Consider the following 24,163-nt stretch of genomic DNA (forward strand, 5'->3'; position numbering starts at 1 on the left):
GGGTGAATTATGTTCTAATCACTACACAAGCCCCCCCAGAATTCACCCACAATCAAACTCCGGATGACGGGGCGGCAAAACTGCCCGACCCCTGCGGGTACAGGACCCAGGGAGCGAGGGCGGGAGGGACATAGCAGAAACACCAGAACAGTCCTGCGCACCAACTGGCGGGGATGCAGGAACAACTGGAAGGGACCCCACACGGGCCACAAGGCGCAGCCCAGGGGGGCGGCCGCGGCGGGGGGCGCGGGGCACGTCCAAGGGTCCGGCCAGGTCAACATGAGCTGGTTTAACTTGCAACCCGGTGTCGGAGCCCCGAAGTGACTGGGTGTCACGGTCGGAAGCCTGGTCGGCCGCCATCCGGGAAAAGTCGAGGCCCAGCTGTATCGTGTTGACGGCTGCCCTGGACAGACAATCCGCGACCACGTCGTCCTTGCCAGCGATATGTCGGATGTCCGTGGTGTATCCAGATATGAACGGCAACTGTCGCTGTTGCCGCGCGGACCACGGCTCGGACAACTTCGACATGGAGAAGGCGAGCGGCATGTGATCGGCGAAGACCGTGAACTCACGGCCCTCCAGGATGAAGCGGAAGAGGCGGAAGAACCTGTGGTAAAAAGTCACCATCCCGAGGAACTCCCGAAGACCCTGGGCCGTCCGGGGTCGAGGAAAAGCGGCAACAGCTTCCACTTTTGCCGGGAGCGGGGTGGCGCCGTCCTCGTTGATGAGGTGGCCGAGGTATTGGATGGAGGGCACACCAAAGACACATTCTGTCTTAGTGCCGTAGGTCCGGATCGGTGCATCGTTGGCCGCTGACAGGTGCGGGCCGTGTGCCCCCGGCAGCATCTTCAGCCGAGGCAGGCAACACTCTTCTGCGGGCGCCGGAGTCACAGAGGAACTTGAGTCTGGAGAGGGTGTCCATGATAAACAGCAGCCGGCACTCTGCGCCCCCACTCACAGCTGCAACTGAGTGGAGGCGTCGCCGTTTCCCGACGCAACAAAGGAGCAAGGGGCGCGGCACCTCTTCGCCTTGGTACCAAAACGTGCGTGAAAATAGCATAAGCCAGGGGCTGATCGGCCATCCACGGCAGCGCGTACCTTATGAGGTGCCGTTGCGGCCGCCGGGACCGGGAAGGCGCGTGCAGAGGCCAAGACCTCGTGGTTGTGACGCTGGGTGGCCAGGAAAAAACGGTCAGCTTCCTCCGCCAGAGCACGTGGCTCGGAGATGGTAGTGTTCGCAAGCGCCGTAGCTCTGGCCGCCGTGGAGCTCCCGAGCGCGGCCCCGACGTGGTAGTAGCGCGTGGAATCGTCCGTAATTCCCCGGATGGCAAACTGAGCTTCAGCTTGTACAAACCACGTCGCCGCGGCCGACTCCCAAAACTCCGGTAACTTGAGATCAGCGGAGTTCGCCATGTCGCTCAATTCGATCAAATTCTCAGCCTCGGAAACGTCAACGAGGCGGATGTCGGGGTCACCAATGTAGCGAGCAGTGACGGGAGTCGGAGGCAGAGTGTTGAAGTCCGGAGCCAAAGACCGGCGGTTTATTGATATCAGCTTCTCAGCGTTTAACAGCAACAACAACTCACTCTGCGCGAGGCTCACAGACCTACCAACATTTTGTTCTTTTATCCTTTCATCCTTTCATCCTTTCATCCTTTCATCCCAACAAACTCCCCCTTCGTCCCAACGTTCCGTGGGTGAATTATGTTCTAATCACTACAGCAATTTGTTTTTTTCTTCACGCGACAACCCATATCATATCTGTTGAAGAAAAAAGCATGCAAGGTTTTACACTGCATAATAATTGACTTCCCCAAACATTGTTTGTGTGGTAGGATTTCGTTCATTTTATTCTTCTCTTTTTGTTGTTTGTGTGTGTATGCGTGCGCGCCCTGTTTTGTATTTTTATTTCCTGCGCAAATTGTCACACTCCAATCCGGTTGGTGACAGTAATGCACTATTAATCTTGCTTTAAACACCATAGAAGAAGGAGACAATGGCGACGATGACGTCACGCGTTCCACGTTGGCCCGGACGTGGCAGTCGCTTCGGAGTCTGACTCAAGTGAAGAAGCAAAACGAACATTTCCGACACCTTTGCCGCTTGAAAAGGCTTCGGGTATTCGCGAAGGAATCCAAAATACCATAGCAGTCATGGGGTTGACCATATCAGGTGTCTTCACTCGACTGTTTGGCAAAAAACAAATGAGAATTTTAATGGGTGAGTAACAAAACAGTGCTACTTGACGGCTACCCGCTCGCTAAGCTAATCTCAAAGGCGCTCTACCAGCAGTTTTCAAATTCGAAGTTCAGATATGTATAGAGGTGGCCGAATTGAAAGACCATGTCCGTTCACTGATACGAAAAGTGCGGGGAAATGACGCCATCGTTGGTTTGTAAATAAGTACTGTACAGGTTGTTTTCAAAGGCATGCCAGTGTTTGGCTTTCTCGAGGAAATAAGTTGATGCAATCTTGATATTCTATCGACTTATTTAGTTTGGCTGAACTTTATTTACATTACCTGTACAATTTAAGCATTTTCCCCCGATTTTTTTTCCTTGCGTTCAGACACGCCCTTCCAAATGGTTTAATTCTGACTTTTATTTTTTATTTTTAACAACTGAATAAATAGCCTTCTCTTAACTGAAGCCAACTGGCACGTTCTGCTACCTAGGCTTGTTCTGTTATGTAACGACTGATATGTTGCCGTTATGCAGCTGTTGTAACCAGTGGCGGAGCCAGACTTTTATAAATAGGGGGGGGGGGGGGGGGTCAAGGATACTTCATCCAAAGATGATGCCAAATTTGTTTTCATGAAAATTTATTTAAATCGGAGTCTCTATCGAAGTTCAAATATATTTAAGTACATATTAAGCACAGGGGAGATTTTTGCACATAATGTGCCGTTTATTAAGAATGTATAAAATGTACAAAAAAAATAATTCAGCACTGTTTAACTTGAATGAACTTGCACGCACACGCAGATACTGTATCCATGCAATTACAGTACTTTTATCAACATAACATTATAATATGAACATAATGCAAATTTGTATTACAGTATGACTAAAGATCCTGTCTAAGTGTCGTTTCGTTTTCCACACACCCTATGAAAAATAAATTTATTACTCCAACTACTACTTTATTTACAACCACATAATTTATTAATGTGATTAATTAATAATAATGTTAATAAATCCTCCACTTCTACCTGTAAATGCAAACGTCAGTTAGTGTCTGTTTGAACTTTCAACCATTGGAGGGTGCTATTGTATTGCACAACAACAACAACATACTTATTTTTAGCTTGCACAAAACTACATTGCTTATTGATGTCCGTCCAAAATAATCTATCTGAACTAGAGGTGTCAGTGGATTCAAATTTGTAATCATAATTAATCGCATTACTTCAATAATTAACTGACTATTAATCACACATTAATTGCACATTTTGTATCTCAATTTATACCTACATTTACAATAAAATGTACAATTTCAATATGTTTTTTTTTTTTTTTAGTCATTGATAGAGTAATTTCATAACAATTCAATTAAAAAAAATAAAAATTCATTGATAGAGTAATTTCATAACAATTCAAGAAAAAAAAGTTAAAAAAAAATAAAAATAAAATATGTGCTGTACTGTAAAACCAAACCAAAGCGTGACTGGTTTGTTTTGGTCATTTTTCTATCACTACAACATGGTATAATTGCATTTGTAAGACAATAGTGAAAGCTCAATGCATTTCTCTTTTCATATTAGGAGCTGCCTAATTTTTAACATGAAGTAACTTGTGAAATTATGCACATTTTTAAAACTGTAAAATACAACACAATCCCCACAAATATATGCATTCGCGCTAGGCTTTTATTTTGTTAAGTGAAATAGGATGTGCATTGTAAAATGACGAATTTTTACTGCATAGGAACCAGAAACGACCGATGTGTTCTTTTCATATTAATAGCTCTGTAATTTTAAACAATAAGTAACTTGCGAGTTTCTGCACATTTTAAAATTGTAAAATACAACTTGACGCCAATCCCCACACATTAGGCAGTATCATTTAATTTATTACTGCTAAATTGTGTTATAGTGACTCCTTTTTATGATGTCGGATGCTTTTATTTTGTTAAGTTCTCGGATGCGAGACGCAGCTGAGGCCGCTCTACTGTTACAGCGAACACATCGGTAGTTTCACTTTCACCTTGATGAGATATTTTGTGGAGATGCTGAATAAAATACGCCTCACATTTAAAGATAAATAGGCTTGTGCTCACTCCAACTGTCAAGACGGCGTCCATTCGGCTCTTTACTCTCACAGGGGTTTCAGAGTGCCCATGGATGCCTCTTGGTGCTCGGTGCGAACGCAACGGCTAACCGAGTGCGTTCTTTCAAAGCAAGGCACGGGTGGTAGTGGTGAGACACAGTCCAAATGGCTCCTCCACCTATATTCTGCCCCTTAAACACTGTATTTTAGCTCCAGTGCTTTTCTATTGGGTAGTTTTGACGTGGACGTTTCTACTGCGTGGTGACTAGAATTCCCTGAGTAGAGGCTTTCCAAATAAGGAGCGGTCGTTAATCGAGCGTTAAAAAAAAATAGTGCCGTTAAAGACACTTTAAGGTAACGAGATAATAACGTGACAATTTTGACACCCATAATCTGAACATAAAAGTTATTTTAAACAGTCACTCACGTCTCACAGGCAAACAAACATGATATAGCCAAACGCCAACATGCATTCTCGGTACTCAGGAGACTGCTCCTTAAAACAGATGATTCTCCTTCTCCAGACTCCTAGTGAGGTGGATTATAATGCCTTGTCGTAAGTAGCGCCAGCCACTGTTCAGGAGGGGCATAACAATTAGTAGGCGTCTGCTTGAAAAAAATGCTGGCAGGCTGCATCGGCAAGGCGTGCGACGTCACTGCGCCGGTGCCGTGATATGTCAATCATTTGGCGTCTGCTGGGTACAATCACATTTCAGCAGGGGCACGTGCCACCCCGGCCCCCCCTCTGGCTCCGCCATTGGTTGTAACCTGCATCATTTCACAACTTTGTCCCGTAGTTGGTCTGGACGCTGCTGGAAAAACGACCATCCTGTACAAGCTGAAGCTTGGTGAAATTGTAACTACCATCCCAACGATAGGTAAAAGACAGATTTAATAAGCCGTTCTGTTAGTCATTTTGTGCTAAGGTCTGTTGTTATTTTCTCTCCTCGCCGTCAGGTTTCAACGTGGAGACAGTGGAATACAAGAACATCAGTTTCACAGTGTGGGATGTGGGTGGCCAGGACAAGATCAGACCCCTTTGGCGACATTACTTCCAGAATACACAGGTATGAAGATTCGCATTGGGCCAAAGATGAAACAATGAATTAGGGAGTGCTGCCGATACAATACACACACCTGTCCGCTTGTCTTTCATGTGAGTAAAAGTGTGAAACGCTTCAGATTAGTCTTGCCTTTAATCTCAATTAAATGCATAAAGGCTAAGGTTATATATTTAACTAACTTGAGGTGTCATAATTTGTTTACTCGACAGAGCTATCCCAAAGGGATCAATAAAGTCAAGTCTAAGTCTCAGTCTAAGTAATTGATTATCAAATTATAGAATGATGAAAGCCAGACTATGGCAAGACATGGTGAGGCAACTGGCTAAACCAGGTAGGATTTACTTTTTATTAGGGCTGTCAAAGTTAAAGCGTTAATAGATTAATTAATCACAGAAAAAAGTTAAATTAATCACATATTAACGCAGATTAATCGCACTATTTTTTTGGACCGCAGTTGAGCCTTGAACGTAACCGCGGATGGTTACATTGAAGGCTGCGCAGGTCAGTGATGAGGTCAATGCACGGCATTTCCTATGCCTGTTGTTCCAAGATGAGCGGGGTGACTCCAGTTGGTGTGCTGGGTGGTAAATTTCGCTTTCAAAAACACCCCGACGGGACTTTAGATAAAACAAAAGTAATTTGCGTTTAATTAATTGCTGAATTGCACCCAATTGATATGATGCTGTTACGTTTTGAGCAATACACGCATGCATGCAATTGCGTACATGCATTTAATCAATGTTTGCGAATGACATTCATATAATAAAATGTGTTTATGTCAAAATATTACGGTATTTTGTATTTAGTTTATATTACGCAAATACGCGAGTAATTTAGCTGATTAATCGTGACTAATCAAAATTTAAAAGTGTGATTAATCAGATTAAAAATTTTAATCGTTTGACAGCACTACTTTTTATATTACCCGCTACTCTGTAAATAAGGCTGGGTTCAAAATATCGATATATTGATATTATATTGATACGCCTTTTCATATCCCAAAATTAGAGATAGACCGATAATCGGCCGGGCCGATAATCGGGGCCGATATTTGACATATTGGTACATATCGGTATCGGTCTGTTTTATTAATCTGACGGCCGATATGAGCGATCCATTTAAAACTCCGTCTTTTCGCTTCGAATGCAGCCCAGAGCGTCTCTGTCTGTTATGGAGTCCAACTCCAGCAACGTAACGCCCATAGCAGCATTTGATTGGTTAGCCGTGCAAGAGCCAGAACCAATCAGTAGCGTATGCCGTGTATCACAGTAGCCGGTCACACACGCACCCACAACGCGAGACACATGCTTCGAAGGTAAGTTAAAAGAGAAGAGACTCCGCTGAACTTTTCACCATGATAAGCTAAACACATTGAATTATGTTGTGCATTAAATGCACTATATGAATGGAGCTGCATTGCCTTGCATTGAATCCCCGCTAGCTAACAGTGGTGTGTTCAGCTTAGCATGGAGGCTAACACCCAGTAGCTAATTCGCTACTTGAACTACTCGGGGAGGGAATCACACACATTTTCACTTAATTAAGTAAATAATGTTTGTTAGAAAGGTTCCAAATATTAACAGTTGTCATTATTATATTGTCTAGTTCCATGTTAAGAGTAGAGTAATGTCATTATATTTACCTCTCGTGACGCACACATTGCATTCTGGGTCACGTCCACTACTTGTTGCATAGCGGTTATTATGCAGTTAGATGCCACAGTGACACTAAATAGCGTTTAGTTACTTTATATTGTGTTTATTTGTCGCACTGGTTTGCCATTGTGTGCCTTAAGCTTCGACGTCGATTTGATTGACAGCTCGTTGTGCACCTCGTTAAAGTCCGCTCCGTAACAAATTAAGTGTCTCAAACACCGTTTAACTACATGAACGTGTTCTCTTCCATATGTTTGGCATTAGTAGAGAAGTGCACTAAAGTATAGTGTGCTTATTTGCTCGTTTTGTCTCTCTTTTCACGTCATGTCTGCCGTCAGTTGGGACATTATCCTCTCAATGGATGCCACTAATATGTAACATCTACGGCCGTACACGGCTGCAATTAATGTTCAGTGATGTAATTTCGTTACGTGCATCATACTTTGAATAATGAGCTCATGTTTGGTGTGTTGTATAACTTTCTCGTGTGTTAGTAACTATTCATGTGGACAGCTAAGATAGTGCTTGTTAATGTGAATTAGCAATGTTGCAGCCAAGTTATTATTTAGACAAGTACATCTGTGCCATTAAGTGATACAGTACAGTACAGTAGTGAGAGAATAGTGTGCCCATATACACACACGTGTCTATAAGTGTAAAACACATTAAACAGCAGAAACTGGCAGCGGTCCACCGCAACAATGTCTGTTTAACCAAGTTATTCTTACTATTATTATAACCAAGTTATTTTACTCTACCTTTTTCTGCGTTGATTGGGGCATCCTAAGTGGCAGTAAACTACATGATGAAGTGTCTTTTGACAGTTCTCTTGTAGAGAGGAGTAGCATGATATTGCTGTTCTCGATTTAAGATCCTCAGCTTATCAAAACTGTCTATATGGTAACAATAACAATAATCATAATAAGGTCTACAAGAACTGTATGGTGTTCAGGGATGAATAGTTTTTCTCATGGAATTTTTTAATTTTTTTTGCTGTAGTAATAAGTAATGCCACAGCTGATGCACATTTTGAATGACAGGGTTCCTCCTATTACTTCAAAATATAAAAATATAACATTTATAGAATAAAACTACAAGTATCCCAAATGCTATAAAAGGTAATGTCACATTGGCCCCACATTTAACTCCCCCCGCCACCAACGTCTTATTGCAGATAGAAGGATGTAAAATGAAAAGTGCAGTGTGAGAATCCATTGTAAAGAACTGTTAGGGTTTGCATTATTCCAAAATTTGGTGCCAACATTTTAACTTTTACTGCAAATGAATATCGGCTTTAAATATCGGTTATCTGCCTCCTTGACTACCGATAATCGGAATCGGTATCGGCCCTGAAAAAAGCATATCGGTCTATCTCTACCCAAAATCAATACATAAAACCATGTATTGATATATCGCTACGCTGGGATAGGCTCCAGCACCCCCGCAACACTTGTGAGGAAAAGCGTTTAAGAAAATGGATGGATGGATGGATGGATGGATGTCACAACAATGTGAACGTTGTGAGTGTCAGTTTTTTTTTTTTGTCACATTATTTACACAGCCTATACTGTGGTTGTAATTGATTTAAATTATTATTTGTTTTTATAAGGCCATGTTAAAGGCGCAGTGTGCTGGATTCACTCAGGAAAATGCACTTTTTAAATACAGGACGTACACACTACACATCTGTATTTATGTTAATCTTTGGTGGTAATTTCGTCCTAAACCCCCACAGCCTGTATTTTGCCACTTTGTGTTTGTTTTGTAAACAGCGGGACGTTTCTGTGGAAAGACAGTGTTTACACCCCTCCAGCCAATCGCAGAGCAGGGGGTGGCGTGTCGCAAACGGGGTCGGGCGAACGTGTCAGCTGCGTGACGTCACTCCCGCGGCAATTTGAAAGCACGCACAGATTTTTTTTCTTCACTCACTCACTCACTCACTCACTCACTCACAGAACTTACGTGTGTAAATGAGTGAGCGAGTGAGTGAGTGAGTGAAAAAAAATAATAATCCGTGCGTGCTTTCATTTTGCCGCGGGAGTGACGTCACGCAGCTGACACGTTCGCCGGCCCCGTTTGCGACATAACAACCCCACCCCGCTCTGTGATTGGCTGGAGGGGTGTAAACGATGCCTTTCCACAGAAACGTCACGCTGTTTACAAAACAAACACTAAATGGCAAAATACAGGCTTGGGGGGGGTGGGGTTTAGGACGAAATCATCCATCCATTCATTCATTCATTCATTCATTCATTCATTCATCTTGACCGCTTATTCCTCACAAAGGTCGCGGGCGCCTATTCCAGCCGGCTCTGGGCTGTAGGCAGGATACACCCTGGACTGGTTGCCAGCCAATCGCAGGGCACACAGAGACGAACAACCATCCACACTCACATGCACACCTAGGGACAATTCGGAGCGACCAATTAACCTGCCATGCATGTCTTTGGAATGTGGGAGGAGACCGCAGTACCCGGAGAAGACCCACGCGGGCACGGGGAGAACATGCAAACTCCACCCAGGAAGGCCGGAGCCTGGACTCAAACCGGAGTCCTAAGAACTGGGAGGCGGACATGCTAACCACTTGACCACCGTGCTGCTTCGCGGGGGGTGCTGGCGCCTATCTCAGCTGACTCTGGGAAGGAGGCGGGGGACACCCTGGACTGGTTGCCAGCCAATCGCAGGGCGGACAAAATCACCACCAAAGATTAACATAAACACAGATGTGTAGACTGAGAGAAAGTTAAAGTGTCTACAGCCTGTAATTAAAAAGTGCATTTTCCTGAGTGAATCCGGCAGACAGCCCCTTTAAATAAAACAGATTATTAGTGTAACTGCAATGGATTAAATTCTTAATGTAAATATTCATATTTTTACTAATGCATTAAATTAGAGTAAGTAGTTTCTACTATTTGCAGCATTGGTAATTTTGACTCTCTAAAATAGCTACTGCGTGAATTCCTCAACGGAATCGAAAATTGTTTTGAATCGCGAATCGATTCGAATCAGGCCCTTGTGAATCGAATCGATTCTGGAAATCTGAATAGATACCCAGCCCTATCTGTAAAGACCCCGAGGGTGTGCTTTGCATGAGATTACATCGTCTCTGAAAAAGACAGAAATTTGCTTTGTTTACATTTTTATATTCCACCCCCACAAAGAGGTTTCCGGTTGCCTTTTTCTAACAATGAGGAATAGTGATTACCGCCGCTGATGGTAAGGTGGGGGAATACTTCTCACGCATGCACAGATGGTACTTAATAGTCGGCGTTGTGTATTTCGGGAATTTTTTTCCGCGGTGTCACAATCAGGCCAACGCTACATGCAGTTGGTGTTAGTCACATTTTTGTTGATGATAAACGGCCTTAAGTTGTACAAGAAATTGCCATCTATGTCACTATTTTACACACAACCTAAAGTCGGTTCGTTTAAAAAAAAAAAAAGTGGCCACGGCAGCAGCCGAGGATAGCTATTTACGTTAAAGTATCCACGATCCTGGTGAATTTGTAAGCCTTTTAAATTCTTCTATTTAAATTCTTCAGTGTGTGTCTGAACACAAATTGACAGAATAGTAAATAAAATAAATAAGTGATGTTCTTCTCAGGCACAAACAGCAAGTGGAAGAGTTGTGACACCACTAAAGCTGTAGAATGACTGTAATCACATAAGCCTAGTGTTGTTTAGCCGAAGTTGCAGGTTGGAATGAACAGAAATATGGTTAAGAAAAAACCGCCTGCAGAGGCAGGCAAAGCAACATAAATACAAATAGTCATGACACCTACCTACCTTCACCGTTTTGAATATGACATTTTTTTAATAGGTCGAAAAAGAACGGGTGTCTTGATAACTTCCGGTTTCATTTTTAACAACAAGGAAGGATCTAAAGGCTTATAAATCCACCAGGACTGTGTTGTTCCCGTGGTGTCAAATGGTCATCAAATTTGCTTTCATCTTGCAGGGCCTCATCTTCGTAGTGGACAGCAATGACCGAGAAAGAGTGACTGAGGCTGCAGATGAGCTCTCGAAGATGGTGGGTATTAGGGGTGTTCCATATCATACCTTCTACGATAGTACCGGTGTGTTTTTTGGGGTGAGACAAATTTGAAATATCGCGAAATTGACATGGTGACGTAATCCGTAACATCATACGTCATGTTCATTTGGACGCAAACGTGTCGTGCTGCTGCATAAAATCAATGCCCGAGCGTGTAGCTGTGAGCAGCCAGTTCTGTCGCATCTTCATCGGCAAAGTGAGAGTGAGCTGCCTACATCACGTGGAGGCTGTTTGGTTACAAAAAGTCAGATATGAGGCGAAAAATACAATCGTTTGCAAAGTGTGAAGGAAAACTGATGGCATGAAAGTTATTATGATGCACAGCTTAAAGACACGCGAGGAGGAAATAGAAACAGCTCGTCTTGTTCGGAGTAAATAAAAAGTGAACAAAAGTTCATTGCTGGAGCACTCTTGATTAAACACACACCTTATGAGAAATAAAAAGCAGACGGTGGTTGGATAATACTGAATCTGTCGCGTATTTTTTGGCCAAGATAAAGAATCCGCGGTGGCTATTTTACCGTGACTGGTAAGTCACCGCCTAGTTGTCGTGACTTTATGATGCTAACCGGCCGCTAAGCCAATGTGCTCTCGACTAGACGGCGTGCACGTTGCGCAGTGCCCTAAAAGTGTACGTTTGTGTTATTCATCGTCGCTAGTTATGTCTACAAGCAATCATGGCATTTTCTCGCTCCTCTGATTAACCAATCAGAGACATTCACGGCAAAATAACGCTCGCAGGAGGGCTGCCAGTTATGACAAAATAATCACTGCCTAAACAATCGCAGGGGAAAAACATTTTTCAACAATGCCTGCGATGCATAAAGCATGACGCCACAAACTGGCTGCTCGGGGTGTGAATTGCCTAGTACCTGACGATTCGATTCGTATCACGATTCACAGGTCACGATTCGATTCGATACCGATTAATCCCGATACGAATTTATAAGTCGATTGTTGCGATTTTTTTTCATTCAAATTTAGAAAATACTAATCAGTAAGCTTGTAGAGTGTAAGATTTATATGAAAATGTATTATTTATTTATCTTATAGAGGTTGTAATCTGTTTCATGTTTGAAGAGCATTAAAATAAAATATTAAGGCTTAATGTTCCGTTCATATAACATTCTTCCATGCTCAAGGTGTGAATCCTAACCCGAAGTCAGACGTTTTGTTGAATATTTTTCCATTTAAAAAAAAAAAAAAAAAAAAATCGATTTTTTTTTAATTGAATCGATTCGAGAATCGCGCGATGTAGTATCGCGATATATCGCCGAATCGATTTTTTTTTAACACCCCTACTGGCTGCCAAAAAAAATAAAAATATCGTGATATTATTTTTAGGCTATATCACCCACCCCTTGTGGGCATTAATGGTGCTTGAATCATGAAGCCTGAATGGTATTAATACCATTCTGACAGTGTCTGCGACTATCAAAATGGGAGCATTGTCTTTGTATTGGAATTTAATGCATTTTGTCAGTGAGGTCCTCGATTTGTTGGAATGTGCTGTATTCAATCACGAGATTTATCTAAAATCTCACAAATGTTTCTAGAGAGGAAAATAGTGTGCTGCCAAGCAAAAGTGTAAAAAAAAATATCTAAAAATGAAAACAACTTAGTCATTCATTATTAACTGTGACTGTGGTTCTTTTTGTCTTCTGTATTGTGTTGTTGCGTTATAATGTGCATCCCTGCAGAGTCAAGAAGAGGTGGTGTTTTATGACACTTCTCGGTCAGTTTGCGTGTCTAAGAATTAATAGACTTATTAATAGACCTATTTTCAACACTTTATATTGGTTAATAATTTGTTTAAAAAAAATACCAATTGAAACTGGTCATGTTTGGACACATGTGGTTCAAGTCTTTGGTGTATGTGCTTGCAGTTGGGCGAGCAGGAGTTGAAAGATGCCGTGTTGTTGGTGTTTGCCAACAAACAGGACCTCCCCAATGCCCTAACAATCACCGAGCTCACAGAAAAATTGGGTCTCAACAGGCTGAGGAATAAAGAGGTAAGTCACTCAAAAAAGCGGACATTTTCCCAAAGAAAAGCGGTTGAAAAACAGGTTGCGTATGACCGACCGCCTGTCATTGTCTTGCTTGCTGTTTGCAGTGGCACATTCAGGCGACCTGCGCCATCCAGGGCAGTGGCTTGTACGATGGGCTCGACTGGCTTTCAACTGAGCTGTCCAAGTAGACGCGGATCAACCGGGTAGATGAAAGCATTTACTTTACACGGACATTCAACATTTGAGCCTCCAGCTGCGGATGGAGGACATGGCTGGTGGCCAGTATGTTTTTTTTGTTTGTTTTTTGACATGGGAAGAGGGATGGGCGGGGAGGGGGGTGTCTTGTTCTCCTACTTTCATTCCGTTGTATGACCAATAATCTGTGAGACTCATCATGAAAACAATGCAATTTGACCACTTAAATAAGTTTGTGATGTTCTGGTCAACGGATGTCGACCAGGATTGCAGTGATTTTTCTTTGAAGTATTCTTCCACCGCGTTGCCTCCCGCTGATCTAAAAAGGAACACTGTGCCTTGCCTTCCAGACTCTTTATTTCATGCTTACTGCTCACTCCCTGCTAATATGCTTTTGTTACTTTAAAAAAAGACAAAATACTTTGTTTTTTTCTCCTTGTCTTTTTGTGTGCTGCTGCTTCATTGCAAACTTTTTTTCACTAAACAACCAAAGTCTGCACTTGCAATTGTTATCTAACAATTATTGGACTACAGAGAAGGATTCATTGTGTACTTATTCCTCGAACTGTTTGCATGACATAAAAGATTGTTTTACTGTTTGCGAGCAAATACTTTCATACTTTATATTTAGTACTATCCCTTGTATACTTAAATTAAAAAACAACAGGCCGCGGTGTACATTCCGGTATATATTTGCAGACCCTAAAATGTGTGATTGTTGATAACACAAATTTGCTTTAAAGTGTTTTACAAATAGGTTCACAATAAAGATTTAAAAATCCGTCCATCCTTTTTTGAACCACTTAAACTCACAATGGCCACCAGCATGAAGGAGTGGTAGGCAGGGTACAACCTGAACTTGCTTGCCAGACAAAAAAAAATAAAATTAATTAATTCTCTTGTTACCAAATCTTATCCAAGAAAACAAGCATTTATCTGTAGTGTGAGCCAGTCCAAGATAATGTTCCTTTTAATCGACACAATTACTAATGAGTTAGTTTCATATTTATTGTGTAATACTGTAATGCTGAGGAATTAGTATTACTGTATGATGAAAATATAAACACCTGTCAGTGGCTAAGTAGGACCACAACAATTATTGTAATGGGTGCCATTCATCTAAGAGGGCTTTTTTTGTGTGAATTAGGACATGGATACACAGTGTTTGTAAGTGGATGTTTAAGCACTATTTAATTGGTCTTAATGCATTTATGACAGCTAATCTGGCTTAACAAAGAAGGGTCAGCTCTCTGTCTGCCTGTCAGTAAGCAGCCGAGTCGGTCAGAGTTGAACAACACGTGTGTCCTGTTCCTTTTTTTTTTTTTTTTTTTTTAAACCATTACACACTCCGGATTGTTACTAAATACGATTAATGGGAATTATAGCAAGTCTGTCCAACATATCGCCAAAGGTAAGTGTTGAGTGAACCTTGACTAACCAGACCCTTAGAGAGTTAGTGCAGGCTGAAGTTGGGTGGGGGTATTACGCCTCCTCCCTGGTGTAGGATGCAGACCCATGTTCCAGTTCCACGACCCGCTTACTCCCAGGCCCGGGAGAACCTGGTAAAGGCGATACCGCCCAAGCTGCTGTGCCTGCTGGCCTGTGGTGGAGTGGACTGCCGTTACGAAGGACCAGACTGCTGGAATGCAAACCAGCAGGTTATACGTGGCATTTTCTCATCATGGTAGGATGATATGATTGTCTCCTTATCAGGAACATGAGGCGTTTGGTTTATACAATCTATTCTTACTGAAAATCACAGGGTGACTGATGACATCATCGCCATGGCACGGCCGTCCAAAAGCTTGATTGACAAGTATAACATCATTGAGCAATTCCAACGGTATTGCCTTGACTTTGTATCTATCCAATGTACACAACAGATGGGTGATGACATTGTGTTCTTCTCATATGTGACTTCTGGCTTAGATTAAACATCAGATCAATCATAAACACGCAAATGCCAGGCGAGCACGCTCACTGTGGACCCCCGCTAGACCCTGAAAGTGGCTTCACGTACTCGCCGCAGATCTTCATGGAGAATGACAGTGAGACACTTGGTAGTTTGTAGTACACGATGTGTATGTTGGCTATGTTGTAGTGCAGACACTCAAAACACTTGACTGTATAAACAACAAATGAGCCAGTCAATACCAAAGCTGCATCCAAAAGGACACTCACGTCTGATCAGAGACTACCACTATACTCATCCATCCCTTTTCTACACCATTTATTCTGTTCAGAGTTGTGGCTGAGCTGTGATCATTGATGACTTTAGGGGGGAAAAAGGCAGAGACGTACTCTATTCCAGATAATTGAGTGGAAGGAGAGGTGGGTAAGCCCACTATAGATTTCCTTCTACTCATGTGCAATTATAGTACATAAAGGGATCGAACCCGTGACACGACCATGTCTCCGGTTTGCGAGGCCAGAGCGCTTACCAGTGAGACAAAATTCTGGGCCGCTGATTAAGCTATAGGACTGTATTTCAACGCTTGGAACGTTAGGTAAGTAAAGAGCTGATGCTTTTTTTTTGTCTTTAACAAATAAAATATTTTTTTTAATATATAACAAAAACAACAGCCAACAATCAAACTATGGTTAGCCAGCGGATGTAACATGGTGAATTGCGCCTTCCATTTGTCTCGCAATGAAACAATGGACATTTTCCTGAATTTATTATTATTTAAAAAAACAAAAAACAAAAACAAAAACAGACACCCAGACATGATGTAACATTCTGTAGTATGGCACCACGCCACATGGTGGCGCCTCTTTGTTTTCGTATGCCTATGGGACTTGGAAGTCACAGGGCGGCCATCTTGATCCTCCGACTTCGCGAGCATACTGTAAACGTATACTTACGTATAGATGAGACATATAGCTCGTAGGCAGTTAGTGTGGGGGTGTTTGTGGCGGTTTGGTCACTATTTTTTAATAAGTAAAAAATAAAATAAAACGAAAAAATTAACAAGTATGCCGGTATGTGCTGCTTTGAAGACCCCCTTTTTCTTGTATCGCTCAGTTCCTTAGACCCCAATATTACAATGTGAATTTGACAGAGGCATATTTTGTTGAATTACAGTTATAATTCTTTAATTTAAAAAAAATATGTTTCCACCTGTAAACATTAAGCATATACTTTATACATGTATTTAAGGTACGTTGTAAAATGTCTTAAGTCCTCTTGTTTATGTTTAACAAATTTAAAACATCATAGATCATGCTTTCTACTTAAGTACTGTCTCAAATGTTCTCCTGTTTCGATACTGGAAATGGAAATAGGAGCGTATGCCGAAAAGCGTTGTTTGGGAGGAGCAATAAAGTGGCCTCACGACTTCAAAAGTCTTGGCCCGTCGCCTATTATACAAGTATTCAGGTCAGTGGTTTAGCCCGATGATGTTCTTGTTTCAGGAGGCTGGTAAAAGGCGGGTTATAAATAGTTTGAAGTTTCTGTCGTGTCTGACGTCTTCCCTGCTAAATAAACCAAATCCGGCAGGACAGGATTTCAAGATTGTTTCTTTTTTATTCAACTCTTTCTCAACGAGGCTCACTCGGTTGCGCCTCTCTCTTTCTACTGCGGTCAGGCCAGCCGCCACTCGAAAAGACGAAGTCAAGCCAGCCGCCTCAACGATTGTTAATACTGTGTATTACGGTAACGTGCCGACGTGCCCCTGCGTTGGCCACCTTCAAAATAAAAGCTGCGCAACACCTGGTGTATGGTTTAAAATAAAGAATCATAAAAAAATAACGGTTTGTTATTCCAGAACCAGACCAATTCTGAGGGACACTACAGCATCCCAGGTATCCAACCAAAGTACTTTCAACAAACCTGATGTTGCATTTCAAAATAAAACTCATTTGAAAATTGAAATCTCGACTATTATTGCTGATTTCAAAAAATCATTAAAAATTCATGGTTTGTTATCCCAGGACCAGACCAGTTCTAAGGGACACTACAGCACCCCAGGTATCCAGCCAAACTACTTTGAACAAAATCTGATGTTGCATTTCAAAATAAAACTCATTTGAAAAATTAAATCTCGACTATTATTGCTAATTTTAAAAAATCATTAAAAATTCATGGTTTGTTATCCCAGGACCAGACCAGTTCTAAGGGACACTACACCATCCCAGGTATCCAGCCAAACTACTTTGAACAAAATCTGATGTTGCATTTCAAAATAAAACTCATTTGAAATTTAAATCTCGACTATTATTGCTGATTTAAAAAAATCATTAAAAATTCATGGTTTGTTATCCCAGGACCAGACCAGTTCTAAGGGACACTACACCATCAAATGTGCGGACTCTTTTGCCTGAGCGTCACATCATGATGTTTTTTATTGCACACACATCCAAACAAAAAAAATTAATAAATAAATACATAATAATAATTAAATAATCTTAATTGGTTCAGATTTTTTATTTAATGAAACACGTTTTGAAATAACAGTGCTTACCCTTGCTGTCTCTGATACATATTTGCTAATAAATCACTGTCAGTGGTAATGAAATCTGATGTAGCATTTCAAAATAAAACTCAATTGAAAATTGAAATCTCGACATTAATCTAAATATTTTTTCTCAGCTTAATATTAATGTGAATGTGGGTTGTACTTCTTTTTTTCTTCTTCCCACTGCGTGCCTCGGTTTTAATTGAGTATTGATTTGGTTGTATTGTTTATATTAACCACTGCCTGAAATCAATGTTCAGTCCATCTGTCCATCCATCCATCCATCCATCCATCCATCCATCCATCCATCTGGTTGAATTTTATTTTTATCTCTTAGTATATTTATATACAACAGTTATCTTGAGCATAAATCAATGATTTTGAAAATACTAACTTATACAAAGACAAGTGTTGACAGAATAATAAAACACTGATGAAATTTGAAACCTTTGTTGGAGACCAAGCCACACCCCCATGTTGAGGTAAGTGAAACTCTGCAACTGTATCTGAGAACGTCAGTCATTAGTTTGCCTCGAAACAGACAGCAGCTACAGTAATTGCCTATTCATTACCACTGTCAGTGATTTATTAGCAAATATGTATCAGAGACAGCAAGGGTAAGCACTGTTATTTCAAAACGTGTTTTATTAAATAAAAAATCTGAACCAATTAAGATTATTTAATTATTATTATGTATTTATTTATTTATTTTTTTGTTTGGATGTGTGTGCAACAAAACATCATGTGACGCTCAGGCAAAAGAGTCCACACATTTGATAGTGTAGTGTCCCTTAGAACTGGTCTGGTCCTGGGATAACAAACCATGAATTTTTAATGATTTTTTGAAATCAGCAATAATAGTCGAGATTAAAATTTTCAAATGAGTTTTATTTTGAAATGCAACATCAGATTTTGTTTAAAGTACTTTGGTTGGATACCTGGGGTGGTGTAGTGTCCCTCAGAACTGGTCTGGTCCTGGGATAACAAAACAGGAATTTTTAATGATTTTTTGAAATCAGGGATTATAGTCGAGATTTCAATTTTCAAAACAGTTTTATTTTGAAATGCAACATCAGATTTTGTTCAAAGTAGTTTGGCTGGATACCTGGGGTGCTGTAGTGTCCCTCAGAACTGGTCTGGTTCTGGAATAACAAACCGTTATTTTTTTATGATTCTTTATTTTAAACCCTAAACCAGGTGTTGAACAGCTTTTATTTTGGCCAACGCAGGGGCACGTCGACATGTTACCGTAATGCACAGTATTAACAATCGTTGGGGCGGCTGGCTTGACTTCGTCTTTTCGAGTGGCGGCTGGCTTGACCTCAGTCTCTTACTTGCGCTCATAACATGCGCAGCACACAAACACTTCTGCGTGTGAAACTAAAATACAATACCAAAATAAATAATTCACAAAACAAATATTAGTCAATTGCAAATAAATAAAATTACACATTGTCGAACAATGTGTTCCAAATATCTTTTCTTTTTTTTTTTGTCTTTTGATAAAGTGAGTTACATGTGGACATTCAGCCAATTTTTCTCCTTATTTGGCTATCCAGTAGTGCCCATCACGCGTTATAACATGCCCGGACAGAAGAGGACATTTGGTTACGCTAAATTGGTCGTTTTGGACAATATTATTCTTCCAACTGTGTGGAAACTATATTATACCAGACAAACTTCAAATTCATATGAAAACTATTCCAACGAGTGCAGTTCCAAGAGAACAACACATTTTCATCCATTTGTAGTTCAATGAGTGTTTTTGTACTGCAGCTGGATTGGATCTCATTGATTACCTAGTGTTGAGGCCAATTACTGCATGATTCTCCTCAACAGACTATCCAAAGGATTTTATGTGCATGTGTATTCATTTTGCAGTTTACTTTTACAACTTTGGGATGCCAGACTTCCGCGTGTCTTCCCTGGTCAGCATAATAGATGGGGTAAAGGTGCTGGCCTTTGCAGTGGGGGAAGGCAGGGTTGCTGTGCACTGCCACGCAGGCCTCGGAAGAACAGGTTCGGGTTTCCATCAGTAGTATCCCCGCAAGCATGACAGCACGCAATATACAACTTTGCACTGTGACTGCTCCACAGGTGTCCTGATAGCCTGCTACTTAATCTACACTTTACGCATCAGTCCAAACGAGGCCGTCCATTACGTGCGTATCAAGAGGCCGCGCTCCATCCAAACTCGAGCGCAGATCAGCCAGGTGTTCGACTTTGCTCGGCTCCTCAGTACGCAGTTGGTTCAGTACCCAGACCTCAGCCTGCGACACGGATGCCCCGTCACCCTGCAGCACTTCCTCAACCGCCAGGCGCTCCTGCTGCACGGGCAAGAGGCCCGCACGCTCAGATACATTCCCAAGGTCAGGACTTGATCCTCACCCGCGTCGCTCACCGTACAGCGTCAGTGATCCTGATCTTCCACTTATCATCTCATCAGGTGGTGTACCTCTTGTGTGTGCACCTCTCCTGCTTGTCGATGGGACTACCTGCGGCTCCGGAGATAAACGCAGAACTGGAGAAGAGGTCAGCACTGAGGATCCTGACCAGAGTGGTGAAGGAAACCCTGTTGTCCAAACAGTTCCTGCCCTTGCTGAGGGAACATCACAACATCGTACGGGTGAGCACGGGCTCCGTGTCCTCATGGGATGAGCAGCTGGGATCCTTGGAGAGGAAGAGGAAGGACTTGCTTTTGGACAAGCGCAGCTACAGTGACTCTGACCTCTCCAAGATGGCGGTGAGGCTGAATTTCACACACTCAGAAATCCAGAGCCCCCAAACCACCATCTTGTCCGAAGTCTTCAATTCAGTCAACATCTTAAGATTATTAACAAGAAGTAGTTTGCATTTCCTTTGGATTTTATTTTTTGACATCACACAACACAGATGGCAAAGAGGAAAATGACCCTAGCTCAGGAACTAGAACTAAGTGGAACACAGGTTTCCTTCCTGATTACTCGTCACAATCTACAATAATAATAATAATAAAAAAAAAATAAAAAAAAGTGTACACACTTCAATGTTGTTGATCACTGTCAATACTGCCCAGACATAAATATTATGGCTATTGGTTTTTCTCTGGTTCCATTTCCATAATTCCTTATGAGTTGTAAATGTGGACCAAGTCAGCCATTGTCATTCCATTGGATCTTATCCTTTAGGAACTGGAGATGAGTCCCTGGTGTGAATGGGATGCGATAGGATCCAAACTGAGACCACGGACCTCCAAGACCGCCCCACTTTCACCACACCTGATCACCAATAACCACACCCATGCATGCATTATACAGCCAAGCGACAACCCTGCTAGAAAGTGTACGGTCAAAAAGACTCAATCCAAGTACAGCTCCAACATAGAGGTAAGGGTAAGACTATTACAAAATGTGTGCTGACTGATGAATGCCGACTCGTGATTATTCCTCACCAGTTGTGTAAGAGCACACACAATGTGCGCCCAACCTCAGTGGCTCGCGCCATTGCTAAGGCAATGGCGGACCAAGGTCCGCCGGAAGAAACCGTCCTACAGCGATCATCTCTTCTGCAGGTGCGAAACACACGTGCACATTTTCATACAATATTCCAAAGTCAACCACTCAGCTTCCTAACAGGAGGAGCTGAACAGCAGTGAATGTGGCTGGGCTCTTTTGGTCACCGAGACGGATCCTCAGGTTCTGACGTGTCTGCTGTGGACCTGGCTAGAGAAGTTAAAAGTCAGTCCGTGTACTTCAAGCAAAACACAATGATGTTGACATTTACAATTCATCCAATCTAATATTCCAACATATTTGATCTATCTTTACACAGGAGCCTGTTCTTGGTGCCGAGGATATAGTAAGGTTGAGTTGTGTGGGACGCAAGCGGAAGCCTCTTGGTGTGCTCAAGAAGGTAAGCTACTCAAGCATCTTGATAAATTGTGTTAATGCTAATCAAACTAGCTACTAAACTACTCGCTCTTTCGTCTCTTGATAAGCTGTATCTCAAAAGATCGGTTCTGATTTTGGGCGAGTATTGATGGAGACCCGTTCGAGAGGCAAGAGCTCCTAGTTCTGAAATTTTAGGATTCTTTAGTGGCAATTGTAGCAATTACAACACATTCAGTCATGTCAACACACTGCTTCTCACAGCTTTAAGGGGCTGAATGGTGGTTATGATTACCATATCTTCACTTCTGCTACTTGTAATAAATATAAATTGTGGATTGTGTTCCTTTGGCTACTTATTTAGACACAATGGTAAACTGTGGTGGTGTATCAGTCTATTTTATTCATGGCCATGAAAAAAAAAAAAAACGTGATTCAAGTGGAACTGATGTCTGATCCTGCTGCATTTTCAAATCCAGAAATTTCTGGTGCAAATAGTTACAATAGTAATCATAATGTCCTTTCAGTCACAGAAGCACACCATCTATTGTCTGTTGAGCTGTGTCAACACGGTGACCAGCCTGTGTCCACACAGAGAAGACGTCGTGCTGCAGCGACTGATACGAGCACTGACAAAGGTCAGCAAATAAACAATGCAGTGTTCTTCTTCCTTGGTGAGGAAAGCATGACAACATAGACGTATTTACCTTTTTCACTCAACAGCGGTCTCAAGAGGACATTGGAAGCCTTGCAAATTTACTAAATCTCATGAGGGCCCATTTGAGGGAGACCTTTCACAAAAGCAGCTACATCCAGAGAGCCTACAGCTGTGACACTACGCTTTGAATTGAACCACTTCAATCATTCCAAAATTAGTTGGGTTTTTTTTGTATGATTAGGGCAATTGCACTTTTTCATTTGATTGTGACCCAGAATTATTTTTCATACAAATATTTTCTGTAATTGTGATTTAACTACTGCATTAGCATAGATTAATGATAGATAATGGTGTGTTCTGATTTATGTTAAATGTCATATATTAATGGAGCTAAAGAAATATAGGAATGTAAACCAAGGACTCATTGAAATTATTTTTGTTTTAAAATCTTGATTATTCCAAAATCACAATAAAGCAAGAAAAATCTATATAACTTGTATCAACCAATAATGTGCAAACTGTATTGTGGAGGCAGCTGTCACGTTGGGGGTGTAATGGGTGGACCCAAAGGTGGAGAAATACGGCAGGGAGACAAACAGGAATGAGAATTACCTTATTGACTATATTGAACGTGGACTGGCGTGACATTACGTGGAGCAGACTTGGTATGGCATGGAGACTTGGCGTGGGTGGCTTGGCTTGGCGTGCATTACTAACTAGAAAAGACACTACACTGCAATACAACATACAATGCTCCCACACCCACGTGAAACTAACACCACTCTCTTTGACCAACACTAATGAGACACTAACAGGACACACCTGGGAGACACAGCAGGCAGGGGGAACCCATCAGCAACACACGGGGAAGGGAAGACGCACGCAGGTGGACAAGGTTAAAGATAGCGAGACTGGGGAAAAACACACAAGAACACCAGACAACCAAGTCTCACCAAAATAAAACAAAACCCAAATCAAACTGAAACATGACAGCAGTAAAATCCACCAGTTTTTATCCATCTCAGGGGACGGCCATTTAGCCACTTGCTATTGACTGATAACATCACCGTTGCTCAGGGCTTGGGGAATGACCAATAACAGCTCAGCTTGTCAAAATTACATGTGAAGGCACTAGTGAAGTGCTAGTGAAGGCACATACAATATATTGTAAAGAAAAAAAAATAGGTTGCTTTCCCCTTTAAACAAATCACATTGAACCATGGCTATTTGAAATCTTTTACACATTTGCTTCTCTTTAATACTGTAACTGGCTGGCAACCAGTTCAGGGTGTACCCCGCCTACTGCTCATAACCAGCTGGGATAGGCTCCAGCACCCCCTGTGAACCTTGTGAAGAACAAGCGGTTCAGAAAATGGATGGCTTCTCTAATTCTATTTTTCCACTATTACTAGATATGTATATCTGGGTGGGTGGCTAAAACTCCAGTTGCACCACTAGTATTCCAAGTTATTTGATCAAAGTAGAGCAATTGAGACAGGGGAAATAGCTGGAAAGGTGATTTTAGCCGACCGAGCAGTGTAGGTGTGAAGTGACAGTCAAAAAGGTGCTAAGTGAGGTCAACTGCATCCAAGGGCCGAACACAGGCTGCAGTTTACATTTCAACAGCTAAGTTGGTTAAAACGGTGGAAATCCAGTCAGATTTTCAGCGCCCTTCCTTCATAATTATTGGCACCCCTGGATATTTTCTTTTACTTCTAATAAACTCTTTCTGCAGGACCAAAATTTAAAAGAAAAAAAAAAAAAGAGGAAAATCCAACCTTTATTTCAATGGGAGCTATTTATTAAATTGGTGGGGGTTCCCACAATAATTATAATTTACATCAACTCTGGCACTCTTGACCTTTTGCCAGTAAAACAGCACATAATCTCCTTTATAATTCACAAAATGAGAATACAGAAAGAGGGATCTTAGACCA

General features: G+C 41.7%; 2 protein-coding genes across 3 annotated transcripts; both read left to right on the plus strand.

Moving 5' to 3' along the window:
• Nucleotides 1–1,988: 1,988 nt before the first annotated feature.
• Nucleotides 1,989–14,026, plus strand: LOC144015618 (ADP-ribosylation factor 5-like). Its single transcript, XM_077515765.1, has 6 exons — nt 1,989–2,220; nt 5,066–5,146; nt 5,226–5,335; nt 10,946–11,017; nt 12,928–13,053; nt 13,155–14,026. The coding sequence occupies exons 1-6, from the start codon at nt 2,154–2,156 to the stop codon at nt 13,236–13,238; spliced, it is 540 nt and encodes a 179-aa protein (XP_077371891.1). The 5' UTR covers nt 1,989–2,153; the 3' UTR covers nt 13,239–14,026.
• Nucleotides 14,027–14,507: 481 nt separating this feature from the next.
• LOC144015619 (protein tyrosine phosphatase domain-containing protein 1) lies at nt 14,508–23,698 on the plus strand. 2 transcript variants are annotated; one of them, XM_077515767.1, is made up of 13 exons: nt 14,508–14,656; nt 14,793–14,929; nt 15,008–15,088; nt 15,175–15,293; nt 19,584–19,721; nt 19,800–20,071; nt 20,149–20,445; nt 20,870–21,067; nt 21,136–21,252; nt 21,317–21,418; nt 21,513–21,593; nt 22,096–22,206; nt 22,292–23,698. In XM_077515767.1, exons 1-13 carry the CDS (start codon nt 14,618–14,620, stop codon nt 22,412–22,414), a joined length of 1,815 nt encoding a protein of 604 aa, XP_077371893.1. In that variant the 5' UTR covers nt 14,508–14,617; the 3' UTR covers nt 22,415–23,698. The 2 variants fall into 2 exon arrangements, with proteins under 2 accessions (XP_077371893.1, XP_077371892.1); XM_077515766.1 differs by having other exon boundaries at nt 14,750–14,929; nt 22,292–23,695.
• The last annotated feature ends 465 nt before the right edge of the window (nt 23,699–24,163 follow it).

The sequence above is a fragment of the Festucalex cinctus genome, chromosome 3 (assembly GCF_051991245.1).
Source record: "Festucalex cinctus isolate MCC-2025b chromosome 3, RoL_Fcin_1.0, whole genome shotgun sequence".
NCBI lineage: Eukaryota > Metazoa > Chordata > Actinopteri > Syngnathiformes > Syngnathidae > Festucalex > Festucalex cinctus.